General features: G+C 44.5%; 1 protein-coding gene across 3 annotated transcripts; it reads right to left on the reverse strand.

Moving 5' to 3' along the window:
- Positions 1-2,269: 2,269 nt before the first annotated feature.
- On the reverse strand, positions 2,270-13,612 carry TBXT (T-box transcription factor T). 3 transcript variants are annotated; one of them, XM_053382375.1, is made up of 8 exons: positions 13,165-13,612; positions 10,872-11,136; positions 8,759-8,893; positions 6,321-6,382; positions 6,164-6,225; positions 4,615-4,791; positions 3,912-4,041; positions 2,270-2,986 (listed from the first exon to the last, which is right to left on the reverse strand). In XM_053382375.1, the coding sequence occupies exons 1-8, from the start codon at positions 13,368-13,370 to the stop codon at positions 2,719-2,721; spliced, it is 1,305 nt and encodes a 434-aa protein (XP_053238350.1). In that variant the 5' UTR covers positions 13,371-13,612; the 3' UTR covers positions 2,270-2,718. The 3 variants fall into 3 exon arrangements, with proteins under 3 accessions (XP_053238350.1, XP_053238349.1, XP_053238351.1); XM_053382374.1 differs by having other exon boundaries at positions 3,912-4,044; XM_053382376.1 differs by lacking the exon at positions 2,270-2,986 and adding an exon at positions 3,000-3,136 and having other exon boundaries at positions 3,912-4,044.
- Positions 13,613-18,595: the final 4,983 nt, after the last annotated feature.

The following is an 18,595-nucleotide window of genomic DNA, read 5'->3' on the forward strand; positions in this document are numbered from 1 at the left end:
ATATGCACTGCATATTAAAAAAATATTGTTGCTGCCCACAGAATATAACATTCTAGCTATGAAACAAATGTTCCATCAAATTACTGCAAGTAATAAACAATTCAGTCAAGTTGCAGAAACTCAGGCACCTTGGTTGTAGTGTTGCATCCTTGCAGGCTACGGTTGGGTACAGTCTCTGTCTTTGGCTTCTGTCATATGCAGTAGTACAATAATAAGTATCATCCAGTTGTTTCAGTCTAGAGGTTCTTGTGCGATAAAGTAATCTATTTGTTAGTGTGACACAAGTGAAGTATTCGCAGCAACTGGCAGCTAAGCATTTGGTTTATTAAGGAAATATACTACTTTATTTTGCAGTTTAACTGAATACATTTAAAATGATAAAAGCACAATTACATACAGTATTGCTAACAACCTAACAGAAGGCACTAAATAATAATTGCATAGACTTAATTTACAAGATTTAGCTTTCACAATAAAACATCAGAGCTTATTTACAGTATATTGACATATGGCATAACATCAATTAATGGCCACAATGGGGTTGGCTTTCTTGTTGCTAGCAGTTTGTAAGCAATGAAATTAAAGCCCTCCACCACCTTGGCCTATGGTGGAATTTGTCTCCAGTCCTCTGAGGATGCAAAATTCTGTTAATATGAATGGAATTATAAGACCCAAGACAACAACCTGAAAAAGCAGCACCATTCTGACACATTCAAAAAGTGTTGTTGGGAGAAGTGTCCCCCAGGTGATTGTCTTAAGATACAGTAAACTAAGGATGAGGAGTCTGTGGCCCTCCAGAGGTTGCTGGATTTTAACTCTTGATCACTGGCAACAATGGCTGGGGCTTATGGGAGTCCAACAATATCAGGAGGACTACAAACTCTCATCTCTGTAAGTACACAGAAAAAGCATATACACATATACAAAAGCTTATACTAACAAATAAATATTGCTCATCAGCGGACAATACTGAAATAAAATAAATTAGAAAAAAAGGTTATCAAATGTGCACTTTCTACTTTGAGCCTAGTTTCAAGTATATTAAAATTAAAGGTCTTCAAACAGCCCTTAGACAACAGCCCTTTAAATAGGCTGAAAATCATTTGCAATTCTCTCTTTAAGGGTAAGCTATACAAAGACACACCCCAATTTCCTAAACAGATATCACTTCATATAGGAAAACCACATACAGGTAGCCTGCACGATTGTGTGTGGCGAATGAATGCACAGCAGTTTCACCATTTGTACACATATTGATAAGATGATGATTGCTTCTCGCTGTTTTGCTTGCAATGGCTTCTCACTGAGTATATGCAATGTGTAAACATGGCAAAACAAGTATTTGTACAGGAACTATTGCAGTGAATCAGCTTTAAGACCGCAATTAATCCTGGGCACACTTGCCCCGCAGTAAGTCCCACTACGGTCTTACTTCTGAGCAAACACGTAAGATTACACTGAACAAGAACAAAGCACACTATACAAAGAGGCACTTTAAAAAACAAGAACTGGTCTGTAAAACTTCAAAAACTGCATTTGTTATGCAGGAAAGAGCTTTTTTTGATTGTCATTTCAAAAGTTACAAAGAAATAAACATATAGTTGTGCATAAATCTGCAAATTAGGGGAAATAATATGGTCAAGGCATGTCCATTATAGTAGTGCACTTTTTATTCTAGCTAGCTATTGTCCTTTAATGCTGATTCCATCTAGATATTTTGAACAAGAAATCTCATCAGTTGGGACCAGTTCACTTCACTCCACATGTGGCAAACCATTCTTTTCCTGTCCAGATTAAAATATCACCTGTAGTGTCCAGCAGGTCAAGCCACCACCCAAATCTCAAGTTGTTCAGTATGAAAGTACAATTTACACTCAAGCTGAACTACTCACCTAACCCATTCATTATGGGCCTGGCGCAAACTGGGCTGGAAAACGTGTCTAATGATAAAGCGCAATAAAAGCGCAGCAAATGAGAAGTCATCACTTAGTGGAAGTTCACACGCAATGAATATGCAAGTGATGGCTTGCACGTGTGAAACAGCCAGCACAGATCAAGCACTCGAATCTAGAAAACATGCACGTTACTTCTCAATATTAGTTGTTCACTCACTCTTCTGCGACTAGTCATTGAATGAGATACATACATGATGCATGGCGTAATTCATCCCTCAATAGAGTAAAAAAATGAGATAGAAAGATGGAAAGATAGAAAGATAGAAAGATAGATAGATAGATAGATAGATAGATAGATAGATAGATAGATGATAGATAGATGATAGATAGATAGATAGATAGATAGATAGATAGATAGATAGATGATATAAACAGCCCAGAGGAGGTAAAAAAAATATAAAATCCATGACCAGCTCATTCCCATTTTGGTACATTTTGCTTCTGGAGAAATTTGAAAACTGAAAAGGCTTATTTTGAAAAGGGAGAGCCCTTGTATCTCAGGGTTGGCAACATTTCTCGCCCTCATGACTGCAGAGAGGAAAAAAGGGGTGGCAAACACTCCAACATGGCCCCTGCTGCCAAACAAGTTTCATACCCGCTTTCATAAGGTGTCTGTGCCACTATCATTACACTCTAATACTGAGATGAGCATAAAGCAATTACTGCTAGCATACTTTGTGCCTTTTCCTTCTACCCTCCTGAAACATTACTTCTGTGTTCCTGGTTTAGAGCAGCTAGAAAGTCCTTTGTCAAAAGGAAAGGCCTACATAGAAGGGGTTGTTACGGGAGTCCATGTAGAAGAAAGTCTAGCATGCACTGATGCATCGTATTGACTGTCGGCAATGTCTGTAGGGGTCCCACTGTCGTACAATGGAGATCCTGAGGAAGGGGTGCTGACAGAATGAGGGAGGGTGGGATAGTGGGCCGTGGAGCTTCGTAAAAACTGGGATCCTATCCCACTGGGCATCCCACCTGACTGTGACACAGGCGAAACGGTGCTGTTGCTGACAGACCACAGGTTGGGATACTGGCTGCAAGAGAAAGAAAGAGATTTCAGAATGCAAGTTTGACTTGGGGCCCCAGTACTGCCTCATGAACAGAATGTTGAACTTGGACTCTCTCCAGTCACGTGGGCATTGCATAGCCTTGGACAGTTTATTCTTCCAGCCTCCAAGCCCCAGCTGCAAAAGTGGGGCTAGAAGATGTCACACTGGGTTCCAACATCAGATGGTGTATAATTCCTATATTATGCTACTGACACATTTGGCCATTCTGCAAAATGGAGAAATGTTTTTGAATTTGTTTGCTTGCACACAGTCCCTCTGGAATCCTGCTGGCAGCCATAGAACATAAAATACCTGACAGCTCTTAGAATGATATTTTCCCCATTTTTGGCAATTAGTATGCAGATTAGGCTCGCAGCAGAATTTTAGGGTCTTCAACCGAATTGGGAAATCCTTCAAAGGGAAATAAAACCCCACCTCATCAGAGGCCCTTAAGACAAGTCCATAGGAAGGAGAAGTAGTTGCATTCCCCCACTCCTTAAAAAAAACTAATGGTAACTCCTTTAGCCTCCTTGCAAGTAAGGGGCAGGGAACATATTCGGGCCAGTGGGCTGGATTCCAAATACCCCAACACACACAGGCCATTTTGACAGGTGGGTGAGACACCCACCTGTTAATCACCTGACATCACAATGAGGTCAACTGACTCAAAACAAAAAACCAAATCTTTTGTGGGAGCAACTTACATCAAGTATGGGGCAGGTTTGCATGGTTTGGAGAAAATGGCCTAATGGGCCTAACTGGGATGTGTGCTGGGCCTTACTAGGCTTTCAGGCCAGAGATTTCCCACACCCAATATCAGTGTTACTTTCTCAGCAGTTTTCCTAAAGAAAAAGTCACATTCCAAATTATAGAAATTTGATGGCTTCCTTGCTCAGGGAATACAGCCTACCTGGAGCTGGTTGGTGGTCCGGTACTGTGACTCATAGGCAGCATGCTTGTTGGGGGTGGGACACCTAAACTGGACCAGTTGTCATGAGATTGGAGCATAGAAAGGCAGGCTGAAGAACTATCACCATATGCTGCTGTAAAGGAAAGCATCTGTATGAGAAGTGCAGCCCGTCTTCAGTGCAAATATATGCTCTAGAAATATTTATATTTATATCTGGCAGTGGGTGGGAGAGTCAAAGTGATTTGTTTTCCTCCTTTGGTTTTGTTTGTGGACTATAGATGGAATTTTGCACAGACCAGTGTTTTGATTCAAATACCTGGTTCAGCAGGTAGATGCCAAGGAAAGGACTTGACAGTGGGCACAGACAGTCTCTAACTGACTGCCAGCATTGGTGTACGTCTGTGAAATAGGCATATACTAGACTCCCACAGAGAATGAACAATAAATGATATTAATAATAGGCTGTCAATGAGAAGTAAAACAAAAATCACTTGGCTCACACACACACAAAGCATTAATAAGCAATAAGGCAGAGTGAAAAATAAATCAAATCACTGCCTGCTACTTCTTGACAACAGTCATCAAGTGCACTATGAACAGATTTTTGTCCATTCTGTATGTTCATGTTGATATTTGATCAGCCAGTTGATTTCCCACAATAGCAAACCACCAGAGGCCAGTAATAATAAATAAAAAAACTTACTTGGAGAATTGGTTCTATGAGTGTATGGATTCGGATAAGGGGCAGGGCGGTGATTCCTCAGGGATGAGTACCTTTCGCAACTGTGAGCAGGGGAGAGGGACAGAGGTGCTCCAAACTGTGGATGAGGATTGGCAGGAGGACACAGAGTCCCTGTTCCAGGAATCAGCCATCCACCTACTGCAAGAAGACGGGACATTTCACTAGACCAAGACATAGCAGCAAGACCTGTCCAAGGTGCAGTGAGGCCTTTGTGCGCAACTGAGGTCCCAGAGCACCAAGTAACTAAATCCTTATATTTACAGAGGAGCTACAAAAATGGCATCCTTGTTATAAGTTCTCCTCCCTCCCCCAACATCCAGACTGTATTTCAAACATCCAGGCTGTATTTCAATTATTAGTTTTAACTAGTTTCTTTTACGACTCTGTATTTTATAATGTTGTAAGCTGCCCTGAATCCCAACTTGGGAGAAAGACAGACAAACAAATAAACAAACAAACAAACAAACAAACAAATAAATAAATAAATAAATAAATAAATAAATAAAAATTGCCTCACTTGTGATGTCATCAAACTGTGCATTCCACTTCCAGCAAGGGTAACATCACACTCAAATACCCAAAAACTTTACACTACTGCCAGCATTCATAGATTTCAATGGGATTTCAGAGAGCCTCTTTCAGAATTTGTGAGATGCTTGGCCTAGTGTTTGCATTTTATTCATTTAGGGCAGCGAAACTGCATAGCTGTTCTTCTGTGTTTCCAGCTCCATGGATTTCAATTCCATGGATATAAATGCTTCCATGAGACACTCAGAATGCTTTCTTCCCTACATCAAAGATTATAGATGCTGGCCTCTGCCATTAAAAGCAATGGAGAGTTTCAGTGACAACTTCAGTGGGATATGGACTGTTGCTAAGCATAGATTTACTTTTGGTCACGGCATTATGAAATATGCAAATTCTATCCTGGCTCAAGAAAGAAGTTGCCAGTGTAGGTTGGAATTTAATTAAGTTTTACTCAGAGCAGACCCACTGAAATTAATGAATGTGACTAAGTTAAGTCCATTAATTTCAGTGGGTCTACTCAGAGTAAAACTTAGTTGTGAATAAATACATCCCATATTATATTACTTAATTGTTCACAATCCCATTGTTCCCCAGTGTGTGCTTTGGGGAAACTGGGTGCAGATTCTTCTTCTCCCTCAATGTTCAAGAAGGAGCAGGGACAAAGAAAAAAAAGGGGGGAAAGGTTGAGCACTATTACACTAATGGATCTCACTATAAGAACTGCTAAAAATATACTATTGGTCTTTGTGATTAAATATACTGCACACAATTAGAAAAATGCAAAACCAGAAGATATAGGCAAAAGAAACAAAAGTAGCTAAAACGTTTTGGAAAAGGGCACATTTACAAGTCAGCACTTTGACTTGCACTATATTTATTTAAAATATCCTTAGATACATAGCAAAAAAAGGTACCTGAGCAAAGGAGAACTGATTTTGGAGGCATACTATAAAATAATTTTCAGAAGAGAGCTTAGACATACATTGCGAATACCCTGACTGCTGACCATCTCCCACTTCATCCATCATGTCCTTGTGGTCACTTCTGCCAAAGAAATCATATTTTGTAGCCAAAAAAGATTAAATTCTTTGCAGAAATATGATTCATAAATGCAACTGAAAGCAGACAACAGATCTCACCTTTCTTTTGCATCAAGAAAAGCTTTTGCAAAGGGATTGTACTTAATTTTTAAAGCTGTTATCTAAAAAGAAAACACAAACAAAAAGTCTCAAATTGACATTTTTACACATTTTTTTCATAGTCACACAACATTTCTACCAACTCCCCAGGGTAGTTCATAATGGTTTCTAGTGGGAAAATGGCTCAGAATTGAATTAACAAAACAGCAACTAAACAGCTCACACACTGCAACAGCATGCTTTGAAATCATTCTCTCCACCACAACCTCCCCCCACCCACTTTGCCTGATTTAAATGCCTGGTTTTATTATCCTGTTAAGGAAGTACATAAGAGGGGGGGTACACTAAAAACAGTTATAAAAAGTTTCAGGTTTCTGGGTAACACAACAGTGAAAAATACCTTGATGATGAATATCACAGTCACATTAAAAACAAAGTAGTTAACATCTTTTGAGTTATTAATCGAGCACACATAATATAACAGCAAAGGACTTGTACCACACCTTTACCAGTTGTTATTCAAGGAAACACAAAAAGTTAAAATTTCATATGTGGGAAACTGCAAGTGTTGCTTGCAGAATTAACAGAAGACTGGTCAACAATTTGGTTTCAGGCTCCTTAATTGCTCATTATGTGTTTCACATAATGTAGTATTTGAAAACTTATCACTCACTGATATTTAACCATTGTGAAATCTATGTCCACTCCCCCACCCCCCGCACACACTGTTTTGGAAATTATTTATGCTGAAAGGGGTGTTTAGAGGCAAATACACATTTCCATCTTTGGATATATATATATATAATTTTATATTCACCACTTGAGGGCTTTTTATTAACTTGTTTATAAATTTTCCTAAATAAGCAAATACATTTGGTGGGCTTGCCTTCCAGCTTTTTTGGGAAACAATACTCAAGAGTTACTGCTGATCATGCAGTTTGATTAGCTGTACTACTTTGGTATCAGTTATGAAAATAACACTTTTCATAAAAAGTTGACCCTGAAACTGTAATGACAACAAATCCTGAATCTTCTCCTGAGTTTAATTGGATACTGAAAGCTAGAAATATAAGTTACATTAAACTTTAGCAACTGATTCAGACGCAACAGGCTAGACTGGTGGTTACTTATTACATTCTTAGAAAGAGGACACATATAAAGCAAGATTAACATTTATATAAACATACCCAAGCAACATTCCTTACCCTATTTTGGCAACTAAGCAATCACATTCTTTACATTCCTTTACACTACTCTAAATGAGAAACTGAGATTTTACGTTAGGGTATAGGTTAAAGTTATACAGCAACATAAAATAATATCACATATTAATCCATGGTGAAGCTACTCTTGATATTTCAATAGTTATTTTCTCACATTAAGTAATCAAGTTTGGGATTTTCCAATACTCTTTTCAGCTGACAGGGGGGATGCAATCAAACATTTTAAAATATGGATTTTTACATCATCTCTCAATTTACAGCCTGTGAAAAGTTGTTTGGTGTTAACAGTACGCAATCAAGGTTCTCTTGAGTCAATCAATTTGCTTACAGGGAGTTTTTCAAAAGGAGAATGTTTGATCATGCTGTCACCTTGAAACTATTTTCTACATTAAATATCCTCAAAATCTTGCATGTATTGAAAATCTGTGAACGTTTTATTATATTTTAGCCTGAAACATTGGCTCAGCACAACACATTAAATTTGATGAAGGTCTTAAACACATCTTATTTAAAAACAAATTCCACATAGTTCAGGGGTGGGGGATTGGAAAAAAGTCCAACATTTGATTAGAATTTTCTACAAGGGCGGCTGTGATGTGAAGGCATAAGGTTAGAAACTACAGCAGTGTTGCTCTTCTTTTTCTGAATAAAAGGATAATTTTAACTAAACAAGCTCATTTGACATTCAACTGAAAATGCAGCAAAGGGGTTACTTTTTACTAGAAGTATGAAATAAACAAGTTATATAGAATTATTTGTCCAGACCCCCATGTTATAAAGTCAACCCTTCCTTAGAGTTGCAAGGGACTGTGTGGATCATCTAGTCCAATTCCCTGCAAGGCAGGAATATGCAGCTGTCCCTACTATGATTAAATATCTCTGGCTAATAGCTGCTCAAATCTTGTCTTCAAAACCTCTTTCCTTCAAACAAGGAAATACACAATACACAAATCTTACTCGGCTTAGTCTTCTTATACTTACAACATTTCTTCCAATTTACCTACCTTCCAGACACTCCGCTGCTTTTTAATTGTCCAGTTCTCGGTGGAAATGAACAATTCTTACATCTCTTTCACGGCATCCTTTTAAATTCTTGTACACAATCAACATTTCCCACTACCACCTTAGCATCCCCTTCCTTAATGCCACAAATTTGTCCTTTGGCGCATCAAAGAAGGAAAATCCATGCAGGGCTCATCCTCGTTTTGTTCCTACCTCTTCGTTTTGGTAAGCTGTCACAGCTATAAACTGGGTCTCCGGGAAAGAATGACTGGTGATCATTCGCTGAGGGCCACCAACTCTCACTATATGAATCCTAGGCTCATACTTGTGCAAGGAGTTCAACATGATCTGTCAATATTAGGAGAACAGTGGTCAGCACAGGCACAGCAGCAGAGAATGTTTGATATTACACTGCTATATGGTGTGGGTTTTTCTTAAAGGATGATAAAGAACAATTGACTAGCTTAAATATTAAAAAATGAGGGGGGGGGACAGCCAAGGTTTGTGTACAGCTAAGTGATACCCAGCATAAACTTACTGAAATAAATAAATGTGACTAATTTAAGTACATTGATTTAAACAACCCTATGCAACCAAACTGTCTCAATCGCAGTGGCGTAGCGTGGGTTGTCAGCACCCGGGGCAAGGCAAGTAATTTGCGCCCCCTAACCCGTGCATTTGCGCCCCCTAACCCTAACCCCCAGATGTTGCGCCCGGTGCAGCCGGCCCCCCCTGCACCCCCCACGCTACGCCCCTGCTCAATCGCTACCCTTATTTAAAATAATGGCCCAGTTCAAATGATCATATCTCAGCTTAATAAGATGAGATATTAACCAATATTTTGCCTGTGCATACAGTCCATTCATGGGTTAAGCAATCAAACCAAGAAACCTCTAATTACGGTAATCAGTTTCCCATTTCATCAAAATTAGGGAACTATAGTTACCAGCTTTGGAGAAAGTAAATATCTTAATTAAGCATTAAGTTGGTTTAATATCCAGGATACAGAGTGAGAAATGACAGTAAAGACCCACATGAAACTATCAATGGAAATCTTAAGTTTTCCTGATGATTGGAGTCTATTCTAAAGTTTCCAAAATTTGTCAATTGTCGAGCTAGCTCTCTATCCCACAATGTGCTACCACCTACTTTCTTAGTTAAACAGCACAAGCCTACTCAGGTGAACTCTGAAGACCCCCTACATTCAATGAGTCTTACTGCCAGGTAAGCATGCATAGGGTTACAGTCTCAAGAGAGTTTTTTGAGGTTACATTTGTTAATCCTTCTTGTACTTGAAAGTCACATGAAGACTGGTTACTCTTATCCCAAAGTGGCAGACCAAAGACTAGAATGATCAGAGGCTAACTTTGCACTGGCTATCAACTAATTTCTGGGCTCAATTCAAAGTGCTAGTTTTGGCCTTTAAAACTTTCAAATCCCGTAACTCCAATACTTCAAGGACCCCCTCTCTCCACATGAACAGACCTGCACCCTGCAATTGTCATCTGAACCCTTCTCTGTGTGCTTCTTCCACGGGAGGTCTGGAGGGTAGCAACACGAGACCGCCCAGTTGCCCATGTTGCCATCTTCCACAAATTTCTCCAAAGGTCTGAATTGGGCTTACATAGGTGCCTATGCATGGGGTCTCTTCAGACAAAGTTGTGGAAGTTGGAAGAGGGGACAGGCAGAAGGCCTGACCCCAATGTCCCCACACTGTGGTCACTGAACACCTGAAACCAGCTAGCAATAAATGAACAAAAGGGGTAACAATGAGTAACACTGCAGCCTGGGAACAAGGGTCAAACCATGACCCCTGATGTGAGGAGTGTTACACTTACACAGTAGCCCCCCAGTTCTAGTCTATAAAATATAGACACAGAGAGACACACACAGATCCTCTTTCTGGGAACTGCCAATCTCTTCAGGAGGCTCAGAAAAACTGGTAGCCACTATTCTGTGAGGTAACTAGCATCTCCTACGCCAAATTCTGGAAACCTGCTCATATAGTGCAGAAGAAGGGGAGACGCTCCTCCAACCTCTCAGTACTGGACCTCTGCACATCACTGTGTCGTGAACTGGAAATGAGAATAAGGCTGTAGCCTTAAGCACGCTTAGTCGAGGTTAACTCCAAGCAAATCAGCAGCGTTCTGTCCGCAGGGTGGGGAAAACGTGCTTAGAAAGGGCGCGCGAAGGTTATTTCCCATTTCGGGAATGGGGCCTGTTCTATAGTGGCACCGCTCTCGCTTTTGAAGCGGGCAACCACAGGAGGGAAGGGTAGGGAGGGAAGGCCGCCCCACCGGCCTCCTTGCCGAGGGTTCTTCCTCACCTGTCCGCCTCCGTTGAGCTTATTGGTGAGTTTGACCTTGCTGAAGGAAACGGGCGCCTTCATCCAGTGCGCGCCGAAGTTGGGCGAGTCCGGGTGGATGTAGACGCAGCTGGGGGCCTGCGGCTCGGGCTTGCCGCCGGGCACCCACTCGCCGTTCACGTACTTCCAGCGGTGGTTGTCGGCGGCCACGAAGTCCAGCAGGAAGGAGTACATGGCGTTGGGGTCGAGCCCGGACACGCTCGCCTTCAGCACGGGGAACATCCGCCTGCAGCAGGGAAGGAGACGCGAGGAGAGGCTCGGTAAGAGGCGGGCGCGCCCTCCGGCTAGGCCTCGGGGCCCCGAAAGAGAGCGAGGAGCGGGGAAAGCCCGAGCCAAGGGAGCGCCCGGCTTCGCGGAGAGCAAGGCCTCCCTCGGGCTTCCTTTCACACAGGTTCTTCAGGCCCCAATCCTCACTCAAGCCAAATTGGTCTGATTTCACCCCAACAGGCCTAGGCTGTTGGGCTGCCGTTCCTACGCACGGCTGGAAGGAAGCCCCGTTGGGTTTTACTTCCAAGTAAAAGTGCATGGGGTAAGGCTGGTCGACTCCCGCTGGCTTCCACTAAAGCTTAGTGAAATCTACGGGACGGAATCTGCCATACAGGCTCGCCGTCCATTAGGGACCCCAAGCCGCCTTATTTTGAAAGGAAGCGCCGGCATCCGTCCAATTCCTGGCGAATAAACAGTTTTAGGGACGAGGTGCAAATGTCTTTAGGAAATTACCACGGAGGTGTAAGCAGCCCATTGCCCTCAAACTATATGGAAGCCAATTCCATTGAAACGACTTGCGATTTGCATTTTGTTCCTCATTGCCTAGGTCCTTTGATTTCACTGAAATTCAATTGCGAGTAATGTGCACGCTTGTAAACAAGAAACGGGAGAAGTTTTTGTTTATGTTATTTCTCCGATTTGGTTTTTAACGGGCTTACGGTGACATATAATAGTAGTCTTTAAGGTGCCACAAGACCCTTTTGTTGCTGTTGCTGCAAAGGACTAACAAAGGCTACGCCTCTGGAAATGATTGTAAAGCGTTGGATCCAGACCTTAGTTCCCTGCTTCACATAATCGTGAATAACTTTTCACAGTGGTTTCGGTGGGACCTAGGTCAGGTAGCTTAGTTAGACTCCAACCCAGTAACCAAATACTAAACAATACCTTTGTGTAGGTTGGTGGGAAATTCGCAGAATCAATAAACTGTAGGAGACAACATCACAGAGCAAATAGTCAGGGGTGGAAGGCAGTCGTTTTTAAAGACTGTCATAAAGCACTAGGGCCCAAGATCTGAAATCAGTAAAACATCTTACAGACAATAAGATGTAATGTGGTGTTGCTTTTATGTAAATATGTTTGGAGCAAGAGTATTGAAGACTCTTTTTAAAGGATTGTCTGGAACCAGTTGCTTAGGGTGATATTTAACTAGGCTTTGCTCAGGGCAGACCCACTGAAATTAATAGACATAACTGAGACATGTTCATTAATTTCAGTGAGTCTACTCAGAATAAAACTTAGCCGAAAACCATCCTTAGTTTTGCCTAGAATTCTCTGCGGGTTGAGGAAGTTTCCATTCCAAACTTACCATGCAAAACCTCTTGGTTTTGCACCTGAATTGTGGGAACCCTTTTCTGCCTTGCAGCAAACGCTCTGATGCAAATGGACGCAAGTTTGACTCATCGCAAGGTGTATTTTGCACACGGGCAAAACGAGAGGGACGGCCGCCCAAAAGTGCGTGCAAAATTCACCTTGAAAGCGCGCCACTGCAATGATAAGTACCTACACCTAAGGAGGCTTTCCAAGAGCAGCCGCTACCTTAGAAGCGAAGCTGAGCTGTCTAGGGCAAGTAATTGAAGAGTGAGGTGAATGAGAACCAAAGGCCCTCCCTGAAAAGCTCACCAGAACGGATTGCAAACTGAATTTGTGTATAGATCAACGGAGTAGTAGCGAGAAGGAACTATTAACGAAGCTTTAGAGGACGCGGGAAAGGGCGATGGAAAAGAGAGAGGACATGTAGCAGAAGGGGAGGTGGCCAAGAGGAAGAGAAAGGCAGCCAGCAATGAGGTGTGCCCCACGGAAGACAACAACAGGAGGACACGGAGACGCGACAGCCTGGGAGGCATGTCCTCCATCCGTGATCTGAGCTACAGGAGGACTGGGAATAAATGCTATGAGTTTTTGCTCCTGTGGGGCAAGTCACTGGAAGCAGGGGGTGGATCATGTCCACCTGAGACGGTCCACCTCCACCTGCCTGCCTTTCTCCTACCTTCCGTTCTTGGTGACGATCATCTCGTTGGTGAGCTCCTTGAAGCGCAGCCACAGCTCGCTCTCCTCCAGGGTGACGCGCAGCTCCCTCTCGGTGGGGTCGCCCTTCTCGCTGCCTGCCTGCAGCTCATTCTCCACGGCGCTTAGCAGGTGATCCACCCGGTACTGCAGGCTCTTGCCGGAGCTGTCCGTGCTCTGAGAGGTCATCCTTCCTTCCCGCCCTGCCCGAGAGCCTCCTTACTGAGCGAGCTCCTCCAGGGTATCAGGATCCCACGCTCTCCACCTTGGAGAACCTGTCCAGGGTGACCCCGCTCCAAGTTGCAAATGGGGAGGGGAGTATAGACGAAGTTGCAGGGGGAGGAGGGATCCGCAGGTTGGGTGCGGAGGGGTTAATTCCACTTGACCTCTGACAGGCGCTCCTCGAAACTGCTCAAGCGGGGAGCAATTACGCGGCCCCCTATAAGTAGCTTCCTGGTGACATCACAATGCCGACAGGGGGCTCACCTGATTGGAGGACAGTCTCTTTGATGTGTCCGGCCCGCCCACCTGATTGGCTCCCTGCGGTCATATCAGAACGCTGCCCGCGCGGGGGGAAGCCTGTGATGTTAATTGCAGCCAGTGGGATTAAACGCGGTATTTTATGTAAATTTGCCCCCAAATGTTTGCACCTCTATCAAAGCCGCCGGTGACTGGGGATGCTGCAGCCCCAGAGGAAATGGGCCATGTCAGCAAGAGCGCCATAACCGGGGAGCAGCATCCCCTTGGCCCGGCTTGGCAGCACCCCCCACCCATCGGCAGATGCGCCGGGACCCTCCAGCAAAGAACAAGACGGCTTGGGGTCGAATAGTTGCGGCCAGACGTTGCCCCCACATTCAGACTTCCGTGCTTTCAGAACCCTTTTCAAACTCTCATCCCCAGTGGCTCGGTGTTAAAACCACATTTCTACGCATATCAATACGATTCGATTCAAAGAGCCAGTAAATGGAGCAGGGCGGCGGTGGAAATAACAAATGCCGTCCTCTATGGTCGGCAGAGTTTTCCTATTTCCATGACAATCCTATGCATGTTCACTCGAAATATGTGCCATTGTTTCTAACGGAGCTCACTCTGAGATATATGACAAGCAACCTTAGCTAGTCTACAGCTCAGGCCTTTCCTCATTAGTAGTAGATGGGTGTTCTTCTGCCTCTTTCTGGAAAACTGAAGCCACCCTCAACCAGCGACCTGCCTCGCAGGTTTTGCTCTTGGGTTTCCTTTCCTCGTTGTATATAGGACTACGAAGAGGATTGGGCTGCAAGTTGAACGTGTTTGCTGCCACTATCTCTTAGGCGTAGCATGACTGGCTGGGGTGGGCATTGGTTCCAGTCTGCTGGAGTGTGTGTGTGTGTGTGTGTGAAGTAGATGCCCAGAAGGGCGGTATGCCTGACGTGCATAGGAGTCAACTCCTAGGAGCCGAGGTCCCTATGCCCCATGGGCGTAGCCAAGGGGGCGGGGGCAGCTGCCCCCCTAAATCAAGTAAATCAATAAAAAGCTTCTGCCCCCCCTAACATGAAGCCTGCCCCACTTAACATAAATCCTGGCTACGCCCATGCTTCGGAGTTGGGGGGGGGGCAAAATTGAGCCCCCTCCCCAGTTGGTGGGGATTGCCATTCAAAGAGTTTGTGTGCGGCCGCATCTTGTGATTGATTATATGGGGAGGGGCTTACCTGCCCCCCCATATCTGAATCAAGTTGGCACCCCTGCTGCCATGTAAACTCAAGGAAGGGAAGAAGTGGACAATTTCCCACCCTTTCCTACCAATGATAGGTCGAATGATATGTTCTATTTTAACTCAGAAACAAAGTATCTGCGGCTAATTATGGTGACTTCCGCGGGCGATGGTTCTTTGGAAGCTCAGACACCGCTGGAGAGAAGAGAGACAGGGACCTGGCCGTATCCTCAAATTAATGGTGGTGGTAAAACGCAGGAGGTGGGACTGGGTCTGCTGCATCCCCGGGGGCAGAATTGTGCCTTGGGACTAACACTGGAGTAAACAGGCCTGGCTGCAACCGGAGAGAGAGAGAGAAAGAGAGAGGGAATGAATTTTATGTTGTGAACCGCCTGAAATTTACGGATGAAAGGCGGTATACAAATTTAATTAATGTTAAGATGAAAGGGCCAGCGTGGCATCGTGGTTAGAATGTCGCATTGGGACCTGGGAGACCGGGGTTCGAGTCCCCTCCATGTCATGGTGTTCCCAGGGTGATATTGGGCCAGTCACTGCCTCTCAGCACAACCTACCCCACAGGGTTGTTGTGGGGATTAAAGGATTCATTGAGCAGGAGCAGCACCAGGTACAGCCCCTTGGAGGAAAATATGAATTAACCCCCCCCCCCAACTACGCCTGCGCCTGAGGAAGTGCCATAGAAAGATGTGGCCCCCAGCGCAGCGCTTTGGCCGAGCAGGGCTCCCTACTTTAGGTCGCTGCGCGGCTCCCGTTTTGCGAGAGGCTCCTTGTTTTCCATGAGGCTCCCCGACCCATTTCCTGCCCATTGTGCCCTCCCGCTCCCGCCCCACCTTCCCCGCAGAGATTCCCACAGCAGAGCCATAAAACGTCTCCCTTCCTGGGAAGCCGCGACCGCCAAGGAGCCATCGAGGTGCTCGCCCGCGCCGCAGTTCCTCTTTGTGCGCGCAGACGGCGGGAAAAACCCCGACGGCAAAGGCAGCAAGAGCCGGTCGGAAAGGGGCCGCCTTGGTCGGAAGACGCAGCACATAACGGCGCGGGGTTCCTTTTAGGCAGGCTGGACAGCAGGTCGCAACTCTGCCAGGGGCAGCGCCACCGCATTTCTTAGACATCACCGTCCATCATTCACCGGTTATTCTAATGCAATCTACATATGCCCAAAGCTTCAAGCTTTGGGCATATGTAGATTGCATTAGATGATCAGTGTTCGCGTTACCCCAGGAACGCTCCTGGTCCTGAGCAGATAGGCAAGCAGATCCCTGCCTTGCCCCGAAGAGCTTCCAATCTTCCCATTAAGTATATACCGAGTCAAGCTTAGAAGTCAGTTTAACTCATTTGGGCGAAGGAAGAAAAGAATACTATCCAACAGGGTGGGAGAGGTATTTTCCAATAATAATAATAATAGTAATAGCCATATGGAGCAGGGGGATTGGATCGCATATGGAAATATGATAAGATAAACCAATTATCCGTGGGCAGATTTTCCCTGTCTAGCCTTTTTCCCGATGTGGTGGTGAGAGCGCCGGCTAGGAGACAGAGGTTCAAATCCCTATTTGGCAATATATTGCTGCATTGCAGGGGGTTAGACTAGATGATCCTCAGGGTCCCTTCCAACTCTGGCGTTGTATGATTCTGTGACTTTATCTCCCCTCGAAACCAAGAGCCGCGCAAAGAGCGTTCAGTTCGGCTGAGTCTCGCAGGTGGCTCAGCCTTCCGAGCGGGCTGCCGCTGTGTTCCGGGTGGACCAGCAGCCGCAGCCCCTTCGGCTTCTGGTGCTCCTGCGGGCAGAGGAGGGACGAGAGTATTGGCGGAGAGGCGAGAGGACCGGCTTGTGGTGCGCCAGCGTCCCATACAGCCCCCTTGTCCTTTTCTCCTCGAAAAACTCAGGGGGAAAGTCACGCAACTTCTAGGAACGTGAAGCTCCTGAAACAACTCGGGTGAATCAATCCCATTCCGGCCATTTTCTCTGGTTCAGTAAAGCAATTTCAGTGGAAGCGGAGCTGCATAGTCCAGCATAGTTAGTCAAGCGATCCACAGAGCAGTTTAGGCTCGGTCCTTGCCGTTAAAGACCGCGATTCGATGGATGCTTAATTCTCAGTACATCGGATTTGGATCACAAGCGCAACCCCAGGCGCTCCTGACACCATTACTTGGACTAGAGAGCCCCACTTGATGTCGGTGGAAAGCACAGGCTCATCATGCCCAGGCTTACTGGGAAACAGTCCGAACTCAGTGGGACGCACAGTTCTGCGGAGACAGGCGGAGGGTTGCTGGTTCAAGGGGCTGAAGGAAATCCTCGTTTTTAAAAAACTCATTCATTGAGTAGGATAGAATGTATGTATGTATGTATGTATGTATGTATGTATGTGGTATATTAGTATAATAAATTAATACACTCACATTATAGGGAGGAGGGGGAGGCATTAATCTCTCTCTCTCTCTCTCTCTCTCTGTGTGTGTGTGTGTATGTATAAAATTATCATCATCATTCCACCTTTTCTCCAGACAGGAACTCAAAGTGGCTTAAAGATAAAATAGAATAATATAAGAAATAAACATTTCACGTATACATATATAGATGTACACACATACTATACACTCAGAGAGAAAGAGAGAGAGAGCGAACATTAACAGGCTATTGCTTATTGAGGTTTATTCAAAATACAGGTTAACTCAGAATTAAGTCCCACTGAGCTGAGTAGGACTTACTCGCTTGCAAGTGGGCTAAGGGCTGTCTTATGCTTTTTCAAATGGTTGCCTCTTCCTAAAAACACGCGTCCATCTTGACCCAACACGCAACAGCGTACAGTAAACGTCCACTTACTGCAATTACGTTTGTTTCCAAACAAGTTTGCTTAGCATCGCAACCTAGCGACCAGAAAACGGACTGGCCGGTAAGCACGTGTAAATGCTATCCTCTTGCTGGGGGAAAAAATCAATTTGGGGACACTGAGCTGAATTTATTCACAATCTACCGTATATAAAAATGTGGTATTAATAACTCTTAACCTATGAGAGATATTTGTATCGAACCAGCAATACCGATGATACAGAAGGAAGGAAAAGACAACCAAGTCGCTTATAACACACACGCATCCCATACATAACTGTGATACGGAACACACAAGCACACTTCTAGACACGGGATGTAGTTCCACAAGTTACAGCAAAATAAGTGAGAAAGAAATACAGTATGCTGAGAAAGTTATTAACTTGAATACGACGTCATTTCGAACTTCTAGGATTTCTGATGAGGAAGGCGCAAGTCAAGCATTCAGTCTAACGTGTGAGCAATCTAATTTGTATTGAGTTTATGCTGTAAACCGCACTTAGGTCTAGGGCGGTATACTAATTTAAATAAATATATAGCTTTGAAATGTTAAAAAAATATATTGTATGGCTTGTTCAAAGTGGAGATCTGTTTGGGCACGATCCGGGCAACACTACTCATTTGTAAATCTGTTGGCGTTCAGAGGGAAATGCTTAAACACCGGTTCAGTTTTCTTCCGTGGAGCAGCTTGCGTCGCACTTTTTGAGCAGAGAGAGATGCGCTCCGGGGCTTTTGAATTTTGAAGGTTCTCGTGGCGGTGGCCGGACCCACATCGTGGTACTCAGACCTCATTGGGCTTTCAAATCCCCCTCCATCTTCTCCCCACGCCCTCCCCGCTCCTGTTTAATGCCCATCGCAAAGCGAGGCGGTGACGTTTTA

Source organism: Podarcis raffonei, chromosome 3, assembly GCF_027172205.1.
Source record: "Podarcis raffonei isolate rPodRaf1 chromosome 3, rPodRaf1.pri, whole genome shotgun sequence".
Taxonomy (NCBI): domain Eukaryota; kingdom Metazoa; phylum Chordata; class Lepidosauria; order Squamata; family Lacertidae; genus Podarcis; species Podarcis raffonei.